The sequence below is a fragment of the Oncorhynchus clarkii genome, unplaced genomic scaffold (genome assembly GCF_045791955.1).
Source record: "Oncorhynchus clarkii lewisi isolate Uvic-CL-2024 unplaced genomic scaffold, UVic_Ocla_1.0 unplaced_contig_389_pilon_pilon, whole genome shotgun sequence".
NCBI lineage: Eukaryota > Metazoa > Chordata > Actinopteri > Salmoniformes > Salmonidae > Oncorhynchus > Oncorhynchus clarkii.
Window position 1 is genome coordinate 97,224 of NW_027258099.1, and position 19,076 is coordinate 116,299.

A 19,076-nucleotide genomic window follows, 5' to 3' on the forward strand; every position below is an offset into this window, starting at 1 on the left:
GATTCTGCTCTTGCCCTACCTCTTCAGGACCGGAGTGGCCTTTATGTCCGTGACATGGTATGCTTATGCACCAATCATCTGTTTCTTCATAAACATAGGTGTGCATGCTTATATAAAACTACAGCTGAACATTTGTTATGGTCTTTGTTAATTGTATGTGTATTAATCTTTTCTTACTTTTGTTGACACAGATTTCACCGCTCTTCACTCCTTTACTGCACATCGGCGGAAATCCATTTCACCATGAGAGTGAAATCCCGCTGGCCTTTGATGGGGAGAACATCCACGCCCTCGAGGACGTCCCCATGGGACTTGGGGCTCTGCTTCGGCTGTATTTAAAAAAAAAATGTTCCCTTAAATTTCTCAAAATGTCAGAAAAACACTTATGTTATTAAGTTACTGTGTTCTGTGGATAGGAGAAGTTGGGTGAAGTTACCAGGGCCGGTCATAAAGATGGCAAACTTCCTAACATAACTAGGTGAATATGATATACACACTAAAGCTGAAAAATCTGCATTTATTATGAAGTCTACAATGTTGTTAGTTTACCTATGATTCATGTTTAATGTATGTTGTTTTTATTGTACATCATTATTTGTATATATTTTTTAAATGTCATGAAAAGCACTATATGAGGTAAATGTATTATTTATTATGGTCTGACATGTCTGCAGAAATGTTGCAATTTTGTAATCTGTTTTGTTTGGTAAATTGTTTTGTAAATATGAATTCACATTTGTGGTGCCACTAAATAAACAATTAATTATTTAAGTCAATATTGTCAATATTATTATAATCAGTTTTTATAATGGAGGGAGGGTGGACAGGGAGTTAAAAAAGGAACCCCAAAAGGTTCTGAAAGTTATTTTCTCAACTGCGATACCAACTCCAGTCAGCAGATGGCGATGTGTGTCTTTCAGGTGATTCTGCCACTGTGATGTAGTGGACGGGACGCTCATTCAACATCAACAGTTAGTCAGGCACTTTGGTTCACTCTAACTTGATGGAAAAAAGGTTTATTCAATAAATCTAGCAACTCCTCTCATACTGGGAAGACCCCCACAGGCCTTAAGGGCAGTTTTATTTCAAATGTAGTACCCGGACTGAGAAAATCCTATAAGCGTTTTTATAGTTTCATCCTTAGGGTAACTCACCGTGGACACACTCCCATCAGTTTCTGAGACAACTGCCCAGACTTTGTAGACTGTTTAATGATGCCTAAACCTCGTCTTTATCAAATTATCCATTAAAGATACCAACTTAAAACCTACGCTTGTCTACATACGGGTTGCTTAAATTATATCTAATTATTTCCCAGTTTTACTTGATCAAATCTCTAGTAATCATTAAACACACATACAATTCATCATATGTTCATATATTCACAGAATCCATATAAAAATAAATTCTTAGCTACTCACGAAAACCATTCAATTTGCTTTTTCAAGGACTCTCCATAGCTAAGAAGCAACTCTCCAAACATACTCCCAGCAGAATAAAAATTATCCAATTTTCAATAATCTGACTAAGCATATTTCTATATGTTACTATCCAAACGTCAGATTAAGACTCATTTCCACATTCACACAACTCTCATATCAGTCACACAATGCTATTCCCAAACTTACCTAATCAATTCGTTTTTCAACAATATTTTTACCTGCAGGAATATTTTCACATTTCTAGCTTATGGTTAGTTCCTAGGATAATGCAACTCATATATTTATACTCAGAGCCTCCTGACTGGGCCCTGTTTACACCCCCACACAGGAGTACACACTCAGATCCTGACTCGGCCCTGTTTACGCCTCCAAGGTGCCCCCTCACATAGGAATACACACTCAGAGCCTACGAGGATTTTCTAAAAACTCACTTTTAAAAAAACTAGGTGTATAGAATCTGCTCGCTGCCTCTCAGGTCTAAGGTGGGTCCATCTGCTCCGTTCCCAAAGTGTGGTCTCCATGAGATTCCAAGTTTGAGGGATCCCTCGAGGACGATTTACCCAGGTCGTCAGGAGCGGTCACCTAGTCAAGATTCACATTGCAAAATGTGGTTGTTAATTTAATATCAAATGAGAAACAAACTTATCACACAAGTCAGATTTATTCTTATTAAACTAAATCTTTATTCACTTAATAAGGGAGCAGGTCAATACAACACACACATATAAAGTGAATCAATTGAGTGCTCTACGATAATATTGGCTGGTCAACAAATCACCCCCAGATGATTCGTTGAGAGCCACGAGACAAAAGTACAAAGGTCTTTTATAGCTAAGATACACCCATTTCAACCTATATGACCAACAACAGATGTATACAACGGGTCACAAGGTTAAGATTTGTATGAAAGGTACTTATAATTCTCAGCAGACAGTATCTGCTGTCTGGCCCTGGGGTCATCTCTCCCTGGTACCATATAGAACAGAAACATTAACTCTTAATCTGGAATACTGTCTCTTTAGGTTTTAATCACCCAAAAGACATTGTAAATCTCCTGTCAGTGTTTCCTCCCAGAGGCCCATCCTCAGTAGAACACAGACACAATAGTTCTAAGAAACCTCTATTCTGTTACATAAAACAACCATTTGATGCAATAAAAGTACAGTAACATAATGTTGAAGTTTTGCTCTCACAGTGTCCACTGAAAGTTGACTAGTAACAACTGGGACCTAAAAGACACCCACCACGAGACCCACTAAATCTGCCCAAGAAGAGGCAAACAAAATAAAAACCCACAACAAACTTAAAAACAGGAAGCAAACCAAAACGGTAGTGCAACTAAAGGTTCTGATTTGTCACATCTATCAAGACAACTGGAGCACTGGGCCAGACACTCTTAAATAGAACCTGGACCAGCTCAGGTGAAAAACCTTCTCACTAACGAGATGGACAAGCCAGCACAGGTGTAACACATACTGACTAACGAGGTGACACCAATCAGTGCGTCCTACGTGCTAACGAGATAGACGTGCTAAAGTCCAACCTCAAAACATAAATGGAAAAACCAAAGCCTGTATCACCTTCCCCCTTAAGACAACAAACATATCCTATATTTTTGTTGGACACGTTTGCTCACCACTAACAGAAAACAACTTCCATTTCACATTATAATCAACTACAATGCTTCACCTTCACCAATATAAATATGGTGTCTACTGGCTGTCAACAATTAAAAACAAGAAAAAACACCTATTCCTAAATAATAATAAACAATTATGTTATTTTTTTCTCCTTTTTCTTTCTATAGAATCCTACAACTCACTAGCTTCTAGAACTCTCTTCTTCCTAAAACTCACTAGCTTCTAGAACTCTCGTCTTCCTAAAACTCACTAGCTTCTAGAACTCTCGTCTTCCTAAAACTCACTAGCTTCTAGAACTCTCGTCTTCCTAAAACTCACTAGCTTCTAGAACTCTCGTCTTCCTAAAACTCACTAGCTTCTAGAACTCTCGTCCTCTTGGAACGAGCCTAAACAAAACTCAAATCAAAATTGTATTAGTCACATGCACCGAATACAACAGTGAAATGCTTCCTTATGAGCCCCTAACCAACAGTGCAGTTTCAATACGGAAAAGAATAAGAGATAAAACTCCAAATAAACACACTGGCTCAACACAAAGCACAAATCTTTTTGACTGCCCACCCCAGAGATAATCAGCAACCAAGTTTTCCTTACCACGGACATGTCTGATTTCAAGAGGAAACTCCTGCGATATCCGTAGTAACTTTCCACCTCACTGCGGAGCTTCTCTCTCTTTTCAGGGTTCACTAGATAGGCATGTTGTTGGATCTGGGCCCAGTCCCCAATATCATGCTCTAGAACATTTGGTTTATGACATGTGAGAATTAACCCTGATATTCTAAAAACAGGGCAACAATGTCAATATAATTGTACCAAAAATTGTCATGTTGGTTGCATGAATAAATATCACTACCAAATGTTACATGAAATGTAAATATGAAATATTTGATTGCATAGTCATATTTTCAACGTCTTTTCAATATAATTTTGCTTGGTGGGATAGCCCTATGTCAAAACACAGTCCAAATCAATAACCAATATGCAGGAACAGTTTGGGGATAAATTGAAAACCTAAACATAACATGTGCTATTTACACAAACATCTGCCACAATAATCACATTACTTGTATTTTTAAAACAAGCTCCTTATAAACTGCAGAAGCACCAGAAACACTGTTGTTTTGACAAATAGCAATAAATCACTGATATCGATTAGGGGGGAAATTAGGTTGTACGTGCTGTTGAAACTGACACAACAAAAAAACACATGGAAATGGGAGATATATTTTACCTCCCTGGTTAGAGGACAACCTGCAGAAGAGTCAGCTACATTTGGGAGTGATGCATTAAATTTAGGGGTCGCTAAACAAGGGAATGCAACACTTATTTGTCATCACTCATCGATATCATGCTAAAAAAAATTGTGAGAGAGGAGAGAGATGAGTTTGCAAGTCCTGTTAAAACTAACAGCTCAAAAACCACACGGAATCTGGGAGTACATCCCTGGGAGTACATCCCTGGTTAGAGGACAATTTGTAGAAAACAGCACGCCACATTTTGAAGTGTTGCATTTTGATTCAAGTGGGTCACCAACGTGGTAAGTGTAACACAACTCCTAATTGTCCCTAGAATTTCTAAGCAAACAGCTGGAGGCAGGGCTTTCTCCTGTAGATCTCCATTTTAATGGAATGGTCTGCCTATCCATGTGAGAGACGCAGACTCGGTCTCAACCTTTAAGTCTTTACTGAAGACTCATCTCTTCAGTAGGTCATATGATTTGAGTGTAGTCTGGCACCGGAGTGTGAAGGTGAACGGAAAGGCTCTGGAGCAACGAACCGTCCTTGCTGTCTCTGCCTGGCCGGTTCCCCTCTCTCCACTGGGATTCTCTGCCTCTAACCCTATTACAGGGGCTGAGTCACTGGCAAACTGGTGCACTTTCATGCCGTCCCTAGGAGGGGTGCGTCACTTGAGTGGGTTGAGTCACTGACGTGATCTTCCTGTCTGGGTTGGCGCTCCCCCTTGGGTTGTGCCGTGGCGGAGATCTTTGTGGGCTTTACTCGGCCTTGTCTCAGGATGGTAAGTTGGTGGTTGAAGATATCCCTCTAGCAGTGTGGGGGCTGAGCTTTGGCAAATGGGTGGGGTTATATCCTTCCTGTTTGGACCTGTCTGAGGGTATCATCGGCCACAGTGTCTCCTGACCCCTCCTGTCTCAGCCTCCAGTATTTATGCTGCAGTAGTTTATGTGTCAGGGGGCTAGGGTCAGTTTGATATATCTGGAGTACTTCTCCTGTCTTATCCGGTGTCCTGTGTGAATTTAAGTATGCTCTCTCTAATTCTTTCTTTCTCACTCTCAGAGGACCTGAGCCCTAGGACCAGGCCTCAGGACTACCTGGCACGATGACTCCTTGCTGTCCCCAGTCCACCTGGCCGTGTTGCTGCTCCAGTTTCAACTGTTCTGCCTGCGGCTATGGAACCCTGACCTGTTCACCGGATGTGCTACCTGTCCCAAACCTGCTGTTTTCAACTCTCTAGAGACAGCAGGAACGGAAGAGATACTCTTAATGATCGGCTATGAAAAGCCAACTGACATTTACTCCAGAGGTGTTGATCTGTTGCACCCTCGACAACTACTGTGATTATTATGATTTGACCATGCTGGTCATTTATGAACATCTTGGCCATGTTCTGTTATAATCTCCACCCGGCACAGCCAGAAAAGGGCTGGCCACCCCTCATAGCCTGGTTCTTCTCTAGGTTTCTTCCTAGGTTTTGGCCTTTCTAGGGAGTTTTTACTAGCCACCGTGCTTCTACACCTGCATTGCTTGCTGTTTGGGGTTTTAGGCTGGGTTTCTGTACAGCACTTTGAGATATCAGCTGATATAAGAAGGGCTTTATAAATAAATTTGATTTGATCCAAACTCTTTTTTTGTTTGTCAATTTTTGTTAAATCACATAAATAGTACTCTTCCATTTCAGAGCCTGGATTTTTCCCCATGAGGCTAATATAAACTGAATTGGTCCACTCACACAGACAGCATCGTGAAGAAGGCGCAGCAGCGCCTCTTCAACCTCAGGAGGCTGAAGAAATTCGGCTTGTCACCAAAAGCACTCACAAACTTCTACAGATGCACAATCGAGAGCATCCTGGCGGGCTGTATCACCGCCTGGTATGGCAACTGCACCGCCCTCAACCGTAAGGCTCTCCAGAGGGTAGTGAGGTCTGCACAACGCATCACCGGGGGCAAACTACCTGCCCTCCAGGACACCTACACCACCCGATGTCACAGGAAGGCCATAAAGATCATCAAGGACATCAACCACCCGAGCCACTGCCTGTTCACCCCGCTATCATCCAGAAGGCGAGGTCAGTACAGGTGCATCAAAGCTGGGACCGAGAGACTGAAAAACAGCTTCTATCTCAAGGCCATCAGACTGTTAAACAGCCACCACTAACACTGAGTGGCTGCTGCCAACACACTGACACTGACTCAACTCCAGCCACTTTAATAATGGGAATTGATGGGAAATGATGTAAATATATCACTAGCCACTTTAAACAATGCTACCTTATATAAATGTTACTTACCCTACATTATTCATCTCATACGCATACGTATATACTGTACTCTATATCATCGACGGTATCCTTATGTAATACATGTATCACTAGCCACTTTATACTATACTATGCCACTTTGTTTACATACTCATCTCATTTGTACATACTGTACCCGATACCATCTACTGTATCTTGCCTATGCTGCTCTGTACCATCACTCATTCATATATCCTTATGTACATATTCTTTATCCCCTTACACTGTGTATAAGACAGTAGTTTTGGAATTGTTAGTTAGATTACTTGTTATTACTGCATTGTCGGAACTAGAAGCACAAGCATTTCGCTACACTCGCATTAACATCTGCTAACCATGTGTATGTGACAAATAAAATTTGATTTGATTTGATTTGATTTGATATCCATAACATGTTGCTATCAATTCATAAGTGGGCACACGTTTAGGCTTCTACATTGTGAAATCATTACAATACTCCTACTACAATGTTAAAAAATTCTACATTGTGACATTAATTAATTGAAATCATGAAACAACTACGTCATGTATGTATTTTCTAATATTTGATCAGATCTTTTATCAGATTATCTCTGGTCAAAGCTATGAGATTTCAATCCTGTGTGTTCTCTGGTGTTCAGTCAGATGGCAAGCTTGAACAAAACTCTTCCCACATTGACCACAGCTATAAGGTTTCTCTCCTGTGTGTATTCTCTTGTGCACTGTCAGATCTCCATATCGACTAAAACTCTTCCCACATTGATCACAGCTATAAGGTTTCTCTCCTGTGTGTATTCTCTGGTGGTGTATCAGGCTGTGTGACTGAGTAAATCTCTTCCCACACTGATCACAGCTATAAGGTTTTTCTCCTGTGTGTATTCTCTTGTGCACTGTCAGATCTCCAGATCGACTAAAACTCTTCCCACATTGATCACAGCAATAAGGTTTCTCTCCTGTGTGTGTTCTCTGGTGTAGAGTCAGGTGGCCAGGTGTAGCAAATCTCTTCCCACATTGATCACAGCTACAAGGTTTCTCTCCTGTGTGTATTCTCTTGTGCACTGTCAGATCGACTAAAACTCCTCCCACATTGACCACAGCTATAAGGTTTCTCTCCTGTGTGTGTCCTCTGGTGTAGAGTCAGGTTGCCAGATGTAGCAAATCCCTTCCCACATTGATCACAGCTATAAGATTTCTCTCCTGTGTGTATTCTCTTGTGCACTGTCAGATCGCCAGATCGACTGAAACTCCTCCCACATTGATCACAGCTATAAGGTTTCTCTCCTGTGTGTGTTCTCTGGTGTAGAGTCAGGTGGCCAGGTGTCGCAAATCTCTTCCCACATTGATCACAGCTATAAGGCTTCTCTCCTGTGTGTGTTCTCTGGTGTAGAGTCAGGTGGCCAGGTGTCGCAAATCTCTTCCCACATTGATCACAGCTATAAGGCTTCTCTCCTGTGTGTATTCTCTGGTGGTGTATCAGGCTGTGTGACTGAGTAAATCTCTTCCCACATTGATCACAGCTATAAGGTTTCTCTCCTGTGTGTATTCTCTTGTGCACTGTCAGATCTCCAGATCGACTAAAACTCCTCCCACATTGACCACAGCTATAAGGTTTCTCTCCTGTGTGTGTTCTCTGGTGTAGAGTCAGGTGGCCAGATGTAGCAAATCTCTTCCCACATTGATCACAGCTATACGGATTCTCTCCTGTGTGTGTTCTCTGGTGTAGAGTCAGGTGGCCAGATGTAGCTAATCTCTTCCCACATTGATCACAGCTATAAGGTTTCTCTCCTGTGTGTATTCTCTTGTGCACTGTCAGATCTCCAGATCGACTAAAACTCCTCCCACATTGACCACAGCTATAAGGTTTCTCTCCTGTGTGTATTCTCTTGTGCACTGTCAGATCTCCAGATCGACTAAAACTCTTCCCACATTGATCACAGCTATGAGATTTCTCTCCTGTGTGTGTTCTTTGGTGTTGAGTCAGATTGCCAGATGAAGTAAAACTCTTCCCACATTGATCACAGCTATAACGTTTCTCTCCTGTGTGTGTTCTCTGATGAATTTTAATGCCTGATGATGTGAATCTCTTCCCACAGTCAGAGCAGCAGTAGGTTCTCTTCCCTGTGGGTCTCTGCGGGTGTTTCTTGAGGAGTTCTGATCTGGAGAGACTCTTCTCTGCCTCGTCAGCATCATGAGGTTGTTGAGTCTCCCCAGAGGATCCATGATAGTCACATCTCTCTCCTGTGTGAATGACAACGTCAGACAGACAGTTAAAGGCACACAACAGCAGAAATCCACTGGTTATTTGAGGTAAAAAGTGATACCCATGAAGTTGTACAACAATTGACGCCTGTTAAATTATATGACTATAGTAAAACGTCAAATGGATCTACCTCCTGGTCCTCTTCCCCTGCCTCTCCCACCAAGGGTAGAGACAGAGATGACCTCGCCTACCGAAATACCGGATTGGGCAAAGCCACCAGAAGAAGGCACCAGCCAACCAACTATTGAACCTGACTGGTGTCAGGAAGAATCACCCTCTGCCTCAAGTGACACCTCTGAATGGGAACAGCTGATAGACTCATTGCTGATAGAGTAAGGGCACTGTCATAAACAGAGGCCCATTTGCGCACTGTAAGAAAAGTGTTTCTTCATTGTTGCTAGAGTAATAGGTAAGGTCATAACAAGAGGCCCATATATGCACTGTAAGAAAAGTATTTCCTGTTGTAAGATATGTCATCACCCTCTCTGCTCTGAGGGAATGGGAGAAGAAGCGGATCGGGTGCAGAGAATCAAAAGGTATATAAAGAGACATTTGCCATTAATTGGCGCTGACTTCCTGAATTCTGAATTCATTTAGACAACCATTTGACTTCGGGTAAATTTACACCTGACTCAAATTACTTAAAGATTCTAACTTGTTGGATCTGAGAAGTGACTTTCCAATATACCGTTTAACTATTGAACAGCTGTTTTGTCGCATATTGACCAGGTGCGTGTGTCTCAGAACCTCGGCCTCGTTGCGTGCCACGGACGCTGCGGTAGTTCAACGGGACTGAGAGTCACTCTAGTCCTTTAGTTGATCTCTTGTTTATACCTATGGTTATCTGAATTGACCCTGTAAGCATATTGACCAGGTGCGTGTGTCTCAGAACCTCGGCCTCGTTGCGTGTTAGACTTTTTGATATTCCATTGGGGCAAGGGATCACCAACGGGTCCTCTCATCCAGTCCAAACTTGAATCTCTAAATTTAGTAAATCACCGACTTCAAGTCAACCTCTCAGCCAGTAGAGGGGAGTCGCTACTAACTAAATTCTAAAAGAACTCTGACCGATTGACACTCTGCTCCTGATCTCGTGGGTCTCCTCGTCATCTCTCAAAGGTAAGTAAATAACTATTATAAGCATTTAATGTAGAGATAAGTGTTATCATTGTATCAGGCATTTTATAGAGCATTAAGGCATGTGCATGTTTTTGATTAACGCTGTGTGTGACCGAGTAACAAATGGTGTATTTTGAAGTGTTTTTGATTGTAAAAAACGGTTCTCTCAAAGACGGTTAACGGCACGGGAGATAACAACTCTGACACTCCCCGCTACCGGGACACTGGAAACGGGGATCAATGCTCTAGGACAGAATGAGTTACCATTAAAAGACAAGGAGGAAGGTGTGTCCAGTAGTGATTAATTTAATTAACATAGACCTACTGTAGGACCCATAACTTCACTTAACACCATAGACCTACTGTAGGACCCATAACTTCACCTAACAACAACATAGACCTACTGCAGGACCCCAAACTTCACTAACAATAACATAGACCTACTGTAGGACCCATAACTTCACCTAACAACATAGACCTATTGTAGGACCCAAAACAATAACAGACCTACTGTAGAACCCATAACTTCACCTAACAACAACATAGACCTACTGTAGGACCAATAACTTCACCTAACAACAACATAGACAACAACATAGACCTACTGTAGGACCCATGACTTCACCTAACAATAACATAGACCTACTGTAGAACCCATAACTTCACCTAACAATAACATAGACCGAGGACTATAAATCATTTAATATTTCAGGTGAAACATGGAAACTAAAATGTCTTTGTCATAGACTTTCAAAATTTCTTTGTCATGACATTTCAGATAATTTTGTAAATAATCCCATTAGTCTATTCTGTAATGTGTTGTCATTCTAAATGTCCTGAATAAAGGAAAATAGCTCTGTGTGTTGTCCAATAGGGTAGCCTAGTGGTTAGAGCGTTAGACTAGTAACCGGAAGGTTGCAAGTTCAACTCCCCGAGCTGACAAGGTACAAATCTGTCATTCTGCCCCTGAACAAGTAGTTAACCCACTGTTCCTAGGCATTGAAAATAAGAATTTGTTCTTAACTGACTTAGCCTAGTTAAATAAAGGTTTAAAAAAAGTATTATGGGGCGGCAGGGTAGCCTAGTGGTTAGAGCGTTGGACTAGTAACCGGAAGGTTGTGAGTTCAAACCTCCGAGCTGACAAGGTACAAATATGTCGTTCTGCCACTGTTCCCAGGCCGTCATTGAAAATAAGAATTTGTTCTTAACTGACTTGCCTGGTAAAGGTAAAAAAAAAAAAAAAATTATCTGTGACTACTGTAAATCAAGCAGACACATTATAAACATCAATTTATAAGGGATGTTGGATCCAACGTGGAGAACGGCATAACTGTAATGCTGATGAACATGTGACTGTAACTAAACAGCTACAGAATTAAATATTATGTGTAATTATTGAAGAACCACATTAATGACAGTATCCATTTGGTGACTCTCATGTTAGAACCATTGGATTTAGCAAACTCTGAAATGATTTAGGCTTTCTGTGCCCATGAAAACTGTTTTCCCATCGTAATATAAGGAGACACTAAATGTTACGTAGGTAGAGAGCATTTCAGACACCCGAATACAAAAAACTGTCCTAACAGGAAAATAACTTAAACTACAAGGCCAAATCTACACTGGAGGAGCTTACCAAGATGACATTGAATGTTCCTGGGTGGCCTAGTTACAGTTTGGACTTAAATCGTCTTGAAAGTCTATGGCAAAACTTGAAAATGGCTTTCTAGCAATGATCAACATCCAACTTGACAGAACAGGAAGGATTTTAAAAAGAATAATGAATATTCACATTTTTTTTTCATCACTGGAGGACGTCATCAACAATGTAGAACGCCCTTTTAAAAAGCACACATTACTTCAACAAATGCAGAGTTTGTGTCCCTGTTTCATAAGATAGTACTCACTGTATTTACTGGTGTTAATCAGATCAATGTCCCTGTTTTATAAGACAGTACTCAATGTATTTTCTGGTGTTAATCAGATCAATGTCCCTGTTTTATAAGACAGTACTCACTGTATTTTCTGGTGTTAATCAGATCTCCAGTCTTCTCTTCTTCGTCCTCCTCTAATGTGACAGTAATCTCCTGCTCTTCATCCTTCATTCCAAAAAGGTCTTCATCCTCCACTCTGAAGGTGTCTTTCTCTTCTTCTTTCACGGTAATAGCCTCACCCTCTACTTGTTTTTGTATTTTAACAGCCTCCTCTTCCTCCTCTTTCACGAGAGCTTCTTTCTCCGTCCAGCAGACCCCCTCTTCTTTAACAGGAGGAGAGTAGCTTAGTGAACTCATGTTCGGAAATAATAGCTAGTAAGTATTAGCGACTAGACTAGTGCTAACTTAACCAGCCAGCTAGTTGACTTACAACGTAAATATTAAATTAAATGGGGTATCGAGTTGTTTCCACATAAGTATGTTTAAATCATAGTGGCAAATAAACAACGAAATTGTCTAAAGAACTTGAATGTTCCGACTTTGTTGTCTAGCGAGCTACCGAGGTGGCTGCAGTTGTTGAAGAAGCGTTCCGTCCACTAGATTATACGTCACAGTAGAAACATCGCCTGAAAGACACTTATCGCCATCTGCTGTCTGGAGGGAGGAAACGCATGGTGTATATAATGAACAGACTAGGTCTATGCTGCTCCTACATGGTGTAACAATACATCAGTGTGCCAGGTGGACATTGGGTTTGATTCAGACCCTGTCAGTGTGCCAGATGGACATTGGGTTTGATTCAGACCCTGCCAGTGTACCAGGTGGACATTGGGTTTGATTCAGACCCTGTCAGTGTGCCAGGTGGATATTAGGTTTGATTCAGACCCTGTCAGTGTGCCAGGTGGACATTGGGTTTGATTCAGACCCTGTCAGTGTACCAGGTGGACATTGGGTTTGATTCAGACCCTGCCAGCATGGCCAGAAATCTATTCCAAGGTCAGTAACATATAACCACAGAACCACCACAGACCTTTCATGCGTAACTAAAAACACCTAAGTATTAGATTTACTGCCATGGTCTAGTATGTCACCGCCTCAGACACCATTCACAATGCTGGCTGAGGTACGAGTAAAACATGAAATATTATTTCCTATTTATAAAAATGGCAAGACTTTAGCTCAGGGAGCTTCTCCATTGTTGAGGAAAGCAGGGGAAGTGTTGTGAGTAACAGAACTGCCTGAGATGTGGGGGAAGGGAAGCTGCTCACTGATTGGTTGTAGTGACAAGGGTCCCTCCAGAAATCTATCATTATTCCAACTGACATGTCAAATTCACAAATTCTACAGGATAACGACATGGGAATGTTACGATGTCATAAAGTTATGGGAGGAGTTAGAAAGTTGGCTGTCAGAAGTACAGTGTTATAATGTAAATTTAATTTAAATAGGTCTGTCTGCATATTTCAAGACATGGCATATGAGGATGCAGTGAGATACCCGATGGTTGGATGATTCTTTTCTAATCAGTCATCTTAAATATTATACTTAAAACCTGGAAATCAACCAATCCTCTGTTGTTAATTCAATAGAAAGGTCAAATGCTTCATTATCTAAAAGTTGAAAGTGACGGAGAGAAATAAAATGGTGCTGATGCGGGCGCTGGAGACGGGTGTGTGTTCGAGTGGGTCTGGGCACGTTTGATGGAGTTAATGGAGATGGAGGTGTGTTCGAGTGGGTATAGGCAGGTTTGATGTAGTTAATGGAGATGGGGGTGTGTTCTAGTGGGTCTGGGCAGGTTTGATGGAGTTAATGGTGATGGGGGTGTGTTCTAGTGGGTCTGGGCAGGTGTGATGTAGTTAATGGAGATGGAGGTGTGTTCTAGTGGGTCTGGGCAGGTGTGATGTAGTTAATGGAGATGGGGGTGTGTTCTAGTGGGTCTGGGCAGGTTTGATGGAGTTAATGGTGATGGGGGTGTGTTCTAGTGGGTCTGGGCAGTTGTGATGTAGTTAATGGAGATGGAGAAGTGTTCTAGTGGGTCTGGGCAGGTGTGATGTAGTTAATGGAGATGGGGGTGTGTTCTAGTGGGTCTGGGCAGGTGTGATGTAGTTAATGGGAAAGGAGATGTGTTCTAGTGGGTCTGGGCAGGTTTGATGTAGATAATGGAGATGGAGGTGTGTTCTAGTGGGTCTGGGCAGGTGTGATTTAGTTAATGGAGATGGGGGTGTGTTCTAGTGGGTCTGGGCAGGTGTGATGTAGATAATGGAGATGAAGGTGTGTTCTAGTGGGTCTGGGCAGGTTTGATGGAGTTAATTGAGATGGAGGTGTGTTCTAGTGGGTCTGGGCAGGTGTGATGTAGTTAATGGAGATGGAGGTGTGTTCTAGTGGGTCTGGGCAGGTGTGATGTAGTTAATGGAGATGGGGGTGTGTTCTAGTGGGTCTGGGCAGGTGTGATGTAGTTAATTGAGATGGGGGTGTGTTCTAGTGGGTCTGGGCAGGTGTGATGTAGTTAATGGAGATGGAGGTGTGTTCTAGTGGGTCTGTGCAGGTGTGATGTAGTTAATGGAGATGGGGGTGTGTTCTAGTGGGTCTGGGCAGGTGTGATGTAGTTAATGGAGATGGGGGTGTGTTCTAGTGGGTCTGGGCAGGTTTGATGGAGTTAATGGTGATGGGGGTGTGTTCTAGTGGGTCTGGGCAGTTGTGATGTAGTTAATGGAGATGGAGAAGTGTTCTAGTGGGTCTGGGCAGTTGTGATGTAGTTAATGGAGATGGAGAAGTGTTCTAGTGGGTCTGGGCAGGTGTGATGTAGTTAATGGAGATGGGGGTGTGTTCTAGTGGGTCTGGGCAGGTGTGATGTAGTTAATGGGAAAGGAGATGTGTTCTAGTCTACTCCATCTCCATTAACTACATCACACCTGCCCAGACCCACTAGAACACACCCCCATCTCCATTAACTACATCACACCTGCACAGACGGGTGTGTGTTCTAGTGTGTTCTAGTGGGTCTGGGCAGGTGTGATGTAGTTAATGGAGATGGAGGTGTGTTCTAGTGGGTCTGGGCAGGTGTGATGTAGTTAATGGAGATGGGGGTGTGTTCTAGTGGGTCTGGGCAGGTTTGATGGAGTTAATGGTGATGGGGGTGTGTTCTAGTGGGTCTGGGCAGTTGTGATGTAGTTAATGGAGATGGAGAAGTGTTCTAGTGGGTCTGGGCAGGTGTGATGTAGTTAATGGAGATGGGGGTGTGTTCTAGTGGGTCTGGGCAGGTGTGATGTAGTTAATGGGAAAGGAGATGTGTTCTAGTGGGTCTGGGCAGGTTTGATGTAGATAATGGAGATGGAGGTGTGTTCGAGTGGGTCTGGGCAGGTGTGATATAGTTAATGGAGATGGGGGTGTGTTCTAGTGGGTCTGGGCAGGTGTGATGTAGATAATGGAGATGAAGGTGTGTTCTAGTGGGTCTGGGCAGGTTTGATGGAGTTAATTGAGATGGAGGTGTGTTCTAGTGGGTCTGGGCAGGTGTGATGTAGTTAATGGAGATGGAGGTGTGTTCTAGTGGGTCTGGGCAGGTGTGATGTAGTTAATGGAGATGGTGGTGTGTTCTAGTGGGTCTGGGCAGGTGTGATGTAGTTAATTGAGATGGTGGTGTGTTCTAGTGGGTCTGGGCAGGTGTGATGTAGTTAATGGAGATGGAGGTGTGTTCTAGTGGGTCTGTGCAGGTGTGATGTAGTTAATGGAGATGGGGGTGTGTTCTAGTGGGTCTGGGCAGGTGTGATGTAGTTAATGGAGATGGGGGTGTGTTCTAGTGGGTCTGGGCAGGTTTGATGGAGTTAATGGTGATGGGGGTGTGTTCTAGTGGGTCTGGGCAGTTGTGATGTAGTTAATGGAGATGGAGAAGTGTTCTAGTGGGTCTGGGCAGGTGTGATGTAGTTAATGGAGATGGGGGTGTGTTCTAGTGGGTCTGGGCAGGTGTGATGTAGTTAATGGGAAAGGAGATGTGTTCTAGTGGGTCTGGGCAGGTTTGATGTAGATAATGGAGATGGAGGTGTGTTCTAGTGGGTCTGGGCAGGTGTGATATAGTTAATGGAGATGGGGGTGTGTTCTAGTGGGTCTGGGCAGGTGTGATGTAGATAATGGAGATGAAGGTGTGTTCTAGTGGGTCTGGGCAGGTTTGATGGAGTTAATGAAGATGGAGGTGTGTTCTAGTGGGTCTGGGCAGGTGTGATGTAGTTAATGGAGATGGAGGTGTGTTCTAGTGGGTCTGGGCAGGTGTGATGTAGTTAATGGAGATGGGGGTGTGTTCTAGTGGGTCTGGGCAGGTGTGATGTAGTTAATTGAGATGGGGGTGTGTTCTAGTGGGTCTGGGCAGGTGTGATGTAGTTAATGGAGATGGAGGTGTGTTCTAGTGGGTCTGGGCAGGTGTGATGTAGTTAATGGAGATGGGGGTGTGTTCTAGTGGGTCTGGGCAGGTTTGATGGAGTTAATGGTAATGGGGGTGTGTTCTAGTGGGTCTGGGCAGTTGTGATGTAGTTAATGGAGATGGAGAAGTGTTCTAGTGGGTCTGGGCAGGTGTGATGTAGTTAATGGAGATGGGGGTGTGTTCTAGTGGGTCTGGGCAGGTGTGATGTAGTTAATGGGAAAGGAGATGTGTTCTAGTGGGTCTGGGCAGGTTTGATGTAGATAATGGAGATGGAGGTGTGTTCTAGTGGGTCTGGGCAGGTGTGATATAGTTAATGGAGATGGGGGTGTGTTCTAGTGGGTCTGGGCAGGTGTGATGTAGATAATGGAGATGAAGGTGTGTTCTAGTGGGTCTGGGCAGGTTTGATGGAGTTAATTGAGATGGAGGTGTGTTCTAGTGGGTCTGGGCAGGTGTGATGTAGTTAATGGAGATGGAGGTGTGTTCTAGTGGGTCTGGGCAGGTGTGATGTAGTTAATGGTGATGGGGGTGTGTTCTAGTGGGTCTGGGCAGTTGTGATGTAGTTAATGGAGATGGAGAAGTGTTCTAGTGGGTCTGGGCAGGTGTGATGTAGTTAATGGAGATGGGGGTGTGTTCTAGTGGGTCTGGGCAGGTGTGATGTAGTTAATGGGAAAGGAGATGTGTTCTAGTGGGTCTGGGCAGGTTTGATGTAGATAATGGAGATGGAGGTGTGTTCTAGTGGGTCTGGGCAGGTGTGATATAGTTAATGGAGATGGGGGTGTGTTCTAGTGGGTCTGGGCAGGTGTGATGTAGATAATGGAGATGAAGGTGTGTTCTAGTGGGTCTGGGCAGGTTTGATGGAGTTAATGAAGATGGAGGTGTGTTCTAGTGGGTCTGGGCAGGTGTGATGTAGTTAATGGAGATGGAGGTGTGTTCTAGTGGGTCTGGGCAGGTGTGATGTAGTTAATGGAGATGGGGGTGTGTTCTAGTGGGTCTGGGCAGGTTTGATGGAGTTAATTGAGATGGAGGTGTGTTCTAGTGGGTCTGGGCAGGTGTGATGTATTTAATGGAGATGGAGGTGTGTTCTAGTGGGTCTGGGCAGGTGTGATGTAGTTAATGGAGATGGGGGTGTGTTCTAGTGGGTCTGGGCAGGTGTGATGTAGTTAATTGAGATGGGGGTGTGTTCTAGTGGGTCTGGGCAGGTGTGATGTAGTTAATGGAGATGGAGGTGTGTTCTAGTGGGTCTGTGCAGGTGTGATGTAGTTAATGGAGATGGGGGTGTGTTCTAGTGGGTCTGGGCAGGTGTGATGTAGTTAATGGAGATGGGGGTGTGTTCTAGTGGGTCTGGGCAGGTTTGATGTAGTTAATGGTGATGGGGGTGTGTTCTAGTGGGTCTGGGCAGTTGTGATGTAGTTAATGGAGATGGAGAAGTGTTCTAGTGGGTCTGGGCAGGTGTGATGTAGTTAATGGAGATGGGGGTGTGTTCTAGTGGGTCTGGGCAGGTGTGATGTAGTTAATGGGAAAGGAGATGTGTTCTAGTGGGTCTGGGCAGGTTTGATGTAGATAATGGAGATGGAGGTGTGTTCTAGTGGGTCTGGGCAGGTGTGATATAGTTAATGGAGATGGGGGTGTGTTCTAGTGGGTCTGGGCAGGTGTGATGTAGATAATGGAGATGAAGGTGTGTTCTAGTGGGTCTGGGCAGGTTTGATGGAGTTAATGAAGATGGAGGTGTGTTCTAGTGGGTCTGGGCAGGTGTGATGTAGTTAATGGAGATGGAGGTGTGTTCTAGTGGGTCTGGGCAGGTGTGATGTAGTTAATGGAGATGGGGGTGTGTTCTAGTGGGTCTGGGCAGGTGTGATGTAGTTAATTGAGATGGGGGTGTGTTGTAGTGGGTTTGGGCAGGTGTGATGTAGTTAATGGAGATGGAGGTGTGTTCTAGTGGGTCTGTGCAGGTGTGATGTAGTTAATGGAGATGGGGGTGTGTTCTAGTGGGTCTGTGCAGGTGTGATATAGTTAATGGAGATGGAGGTGTGTTCTAGTGGGTCTGTGCAGGTGTGATGTAGTTAATGGAGATGGGGGTGTGTTCTAGTGGGTCTGGGCAGGTGTGATGTAGTTAATGGAGATGGAGGTGTGTTCTAGTGGGTCTGTGCAGGTGTGATGTAGTTAATGGAGATGGGGGTGTGTTCTAGTGGGTCTGTGCAGGTGTGATATAGTTAATGGAGATGGGGGTGTGTTCTAGTGGGTCTGGGCAGGTGTGATGTAGTTAATGGAGATGGAGGTGTGTTCTCGTGGTTCTGGGCAGGTGTGATGAAGTTAATGGAGATGGAGGTGTGTTTAACGTTTGCAAGCTTGAGCTTGATATCGACCTAGTGTGACCTTCCTGGTCCCGTCTCTCAAGTCAGTGAGTCAACACAGGAAGGTGCAATGGATGGATAGTTAATTTATTTCCAAAGCTGCAATGATGGGACACACAGTATGGATGAATGATCAGTAGTGACGGGATATAAATACCACTCCCACAGCAATTCTACATTAATCTGCCCTATAATATACTAACAAAAAAAAACAGTTGAAATGTCTATCAAAGTTATTGATCGTATAGTGGATTTAACAATTCCTACTAATTCCTAATTTACTATAATAAAAATAAATACATTATTTCCATGTGTCTCATATTCACTACATCAGAATAAACTGTCATCCATTTTAGTATCAAAAAATTATCAAATTAACCTGAAATATTACTCAAAGTCCCCCTC

General features: G+C 43.3%; 1 protein-coding gene across 1 annotated transcript; it reads right to left on the reverse strand.

The window, feature by feature from the left end:
• Positions 1-212: 212 nt before the first annotated feature.
• LOC139395375 (zinc finger protein ZFP2-like) lies at positions 213-12,446 on the reverse strand. Its single transcript, XM_071142943.1, has 4 exons — positions 11,993-12,446; positions 7,656-8,834; positions 7,437-7,495; positions 213-329 (listed from the first exon to the last, which is right to left on the reverse strand). Exons 1-4 carry the CDS (start codon positions 12,264-12,266, stop codon positions 213-215), a joined length of 1,629 nt encoding a protein of 542 aa, XP_070999044.1. The 5' UTR covers positions 12,267-12,446.
• Positions 12,447-19,076: the final 6,630 nt, after the last annotated feature.

What these genes read in the sequence shown, in the direction of transcription:
- LOC139395375 (XM_071142943.1), bottom strand. Translation starts at nt 12,266, where the DNA reads ATGAGTTCACTAAGCTACTCTCCTCCTGTTAAAGAAGAGGGGGTCTGC. An exon ending in GATTAACACCAGAAAATACA is followed by an intron (nt 8,835 to 11,992) that starts GTGAGTACTGTC and finishes TCATTCACACAG; the next exon opens with GAGAGAGATGTGACTATCAT. An exon ending in GAGTTTTAGTCGATCTGACA is followed by an intron (nt 7,496 to 7,655) that starts GTGCACAAGAGA and finishes GTCGATCTGGAG; the next exon opens with ATCTGACAGTGCACAAGAGA.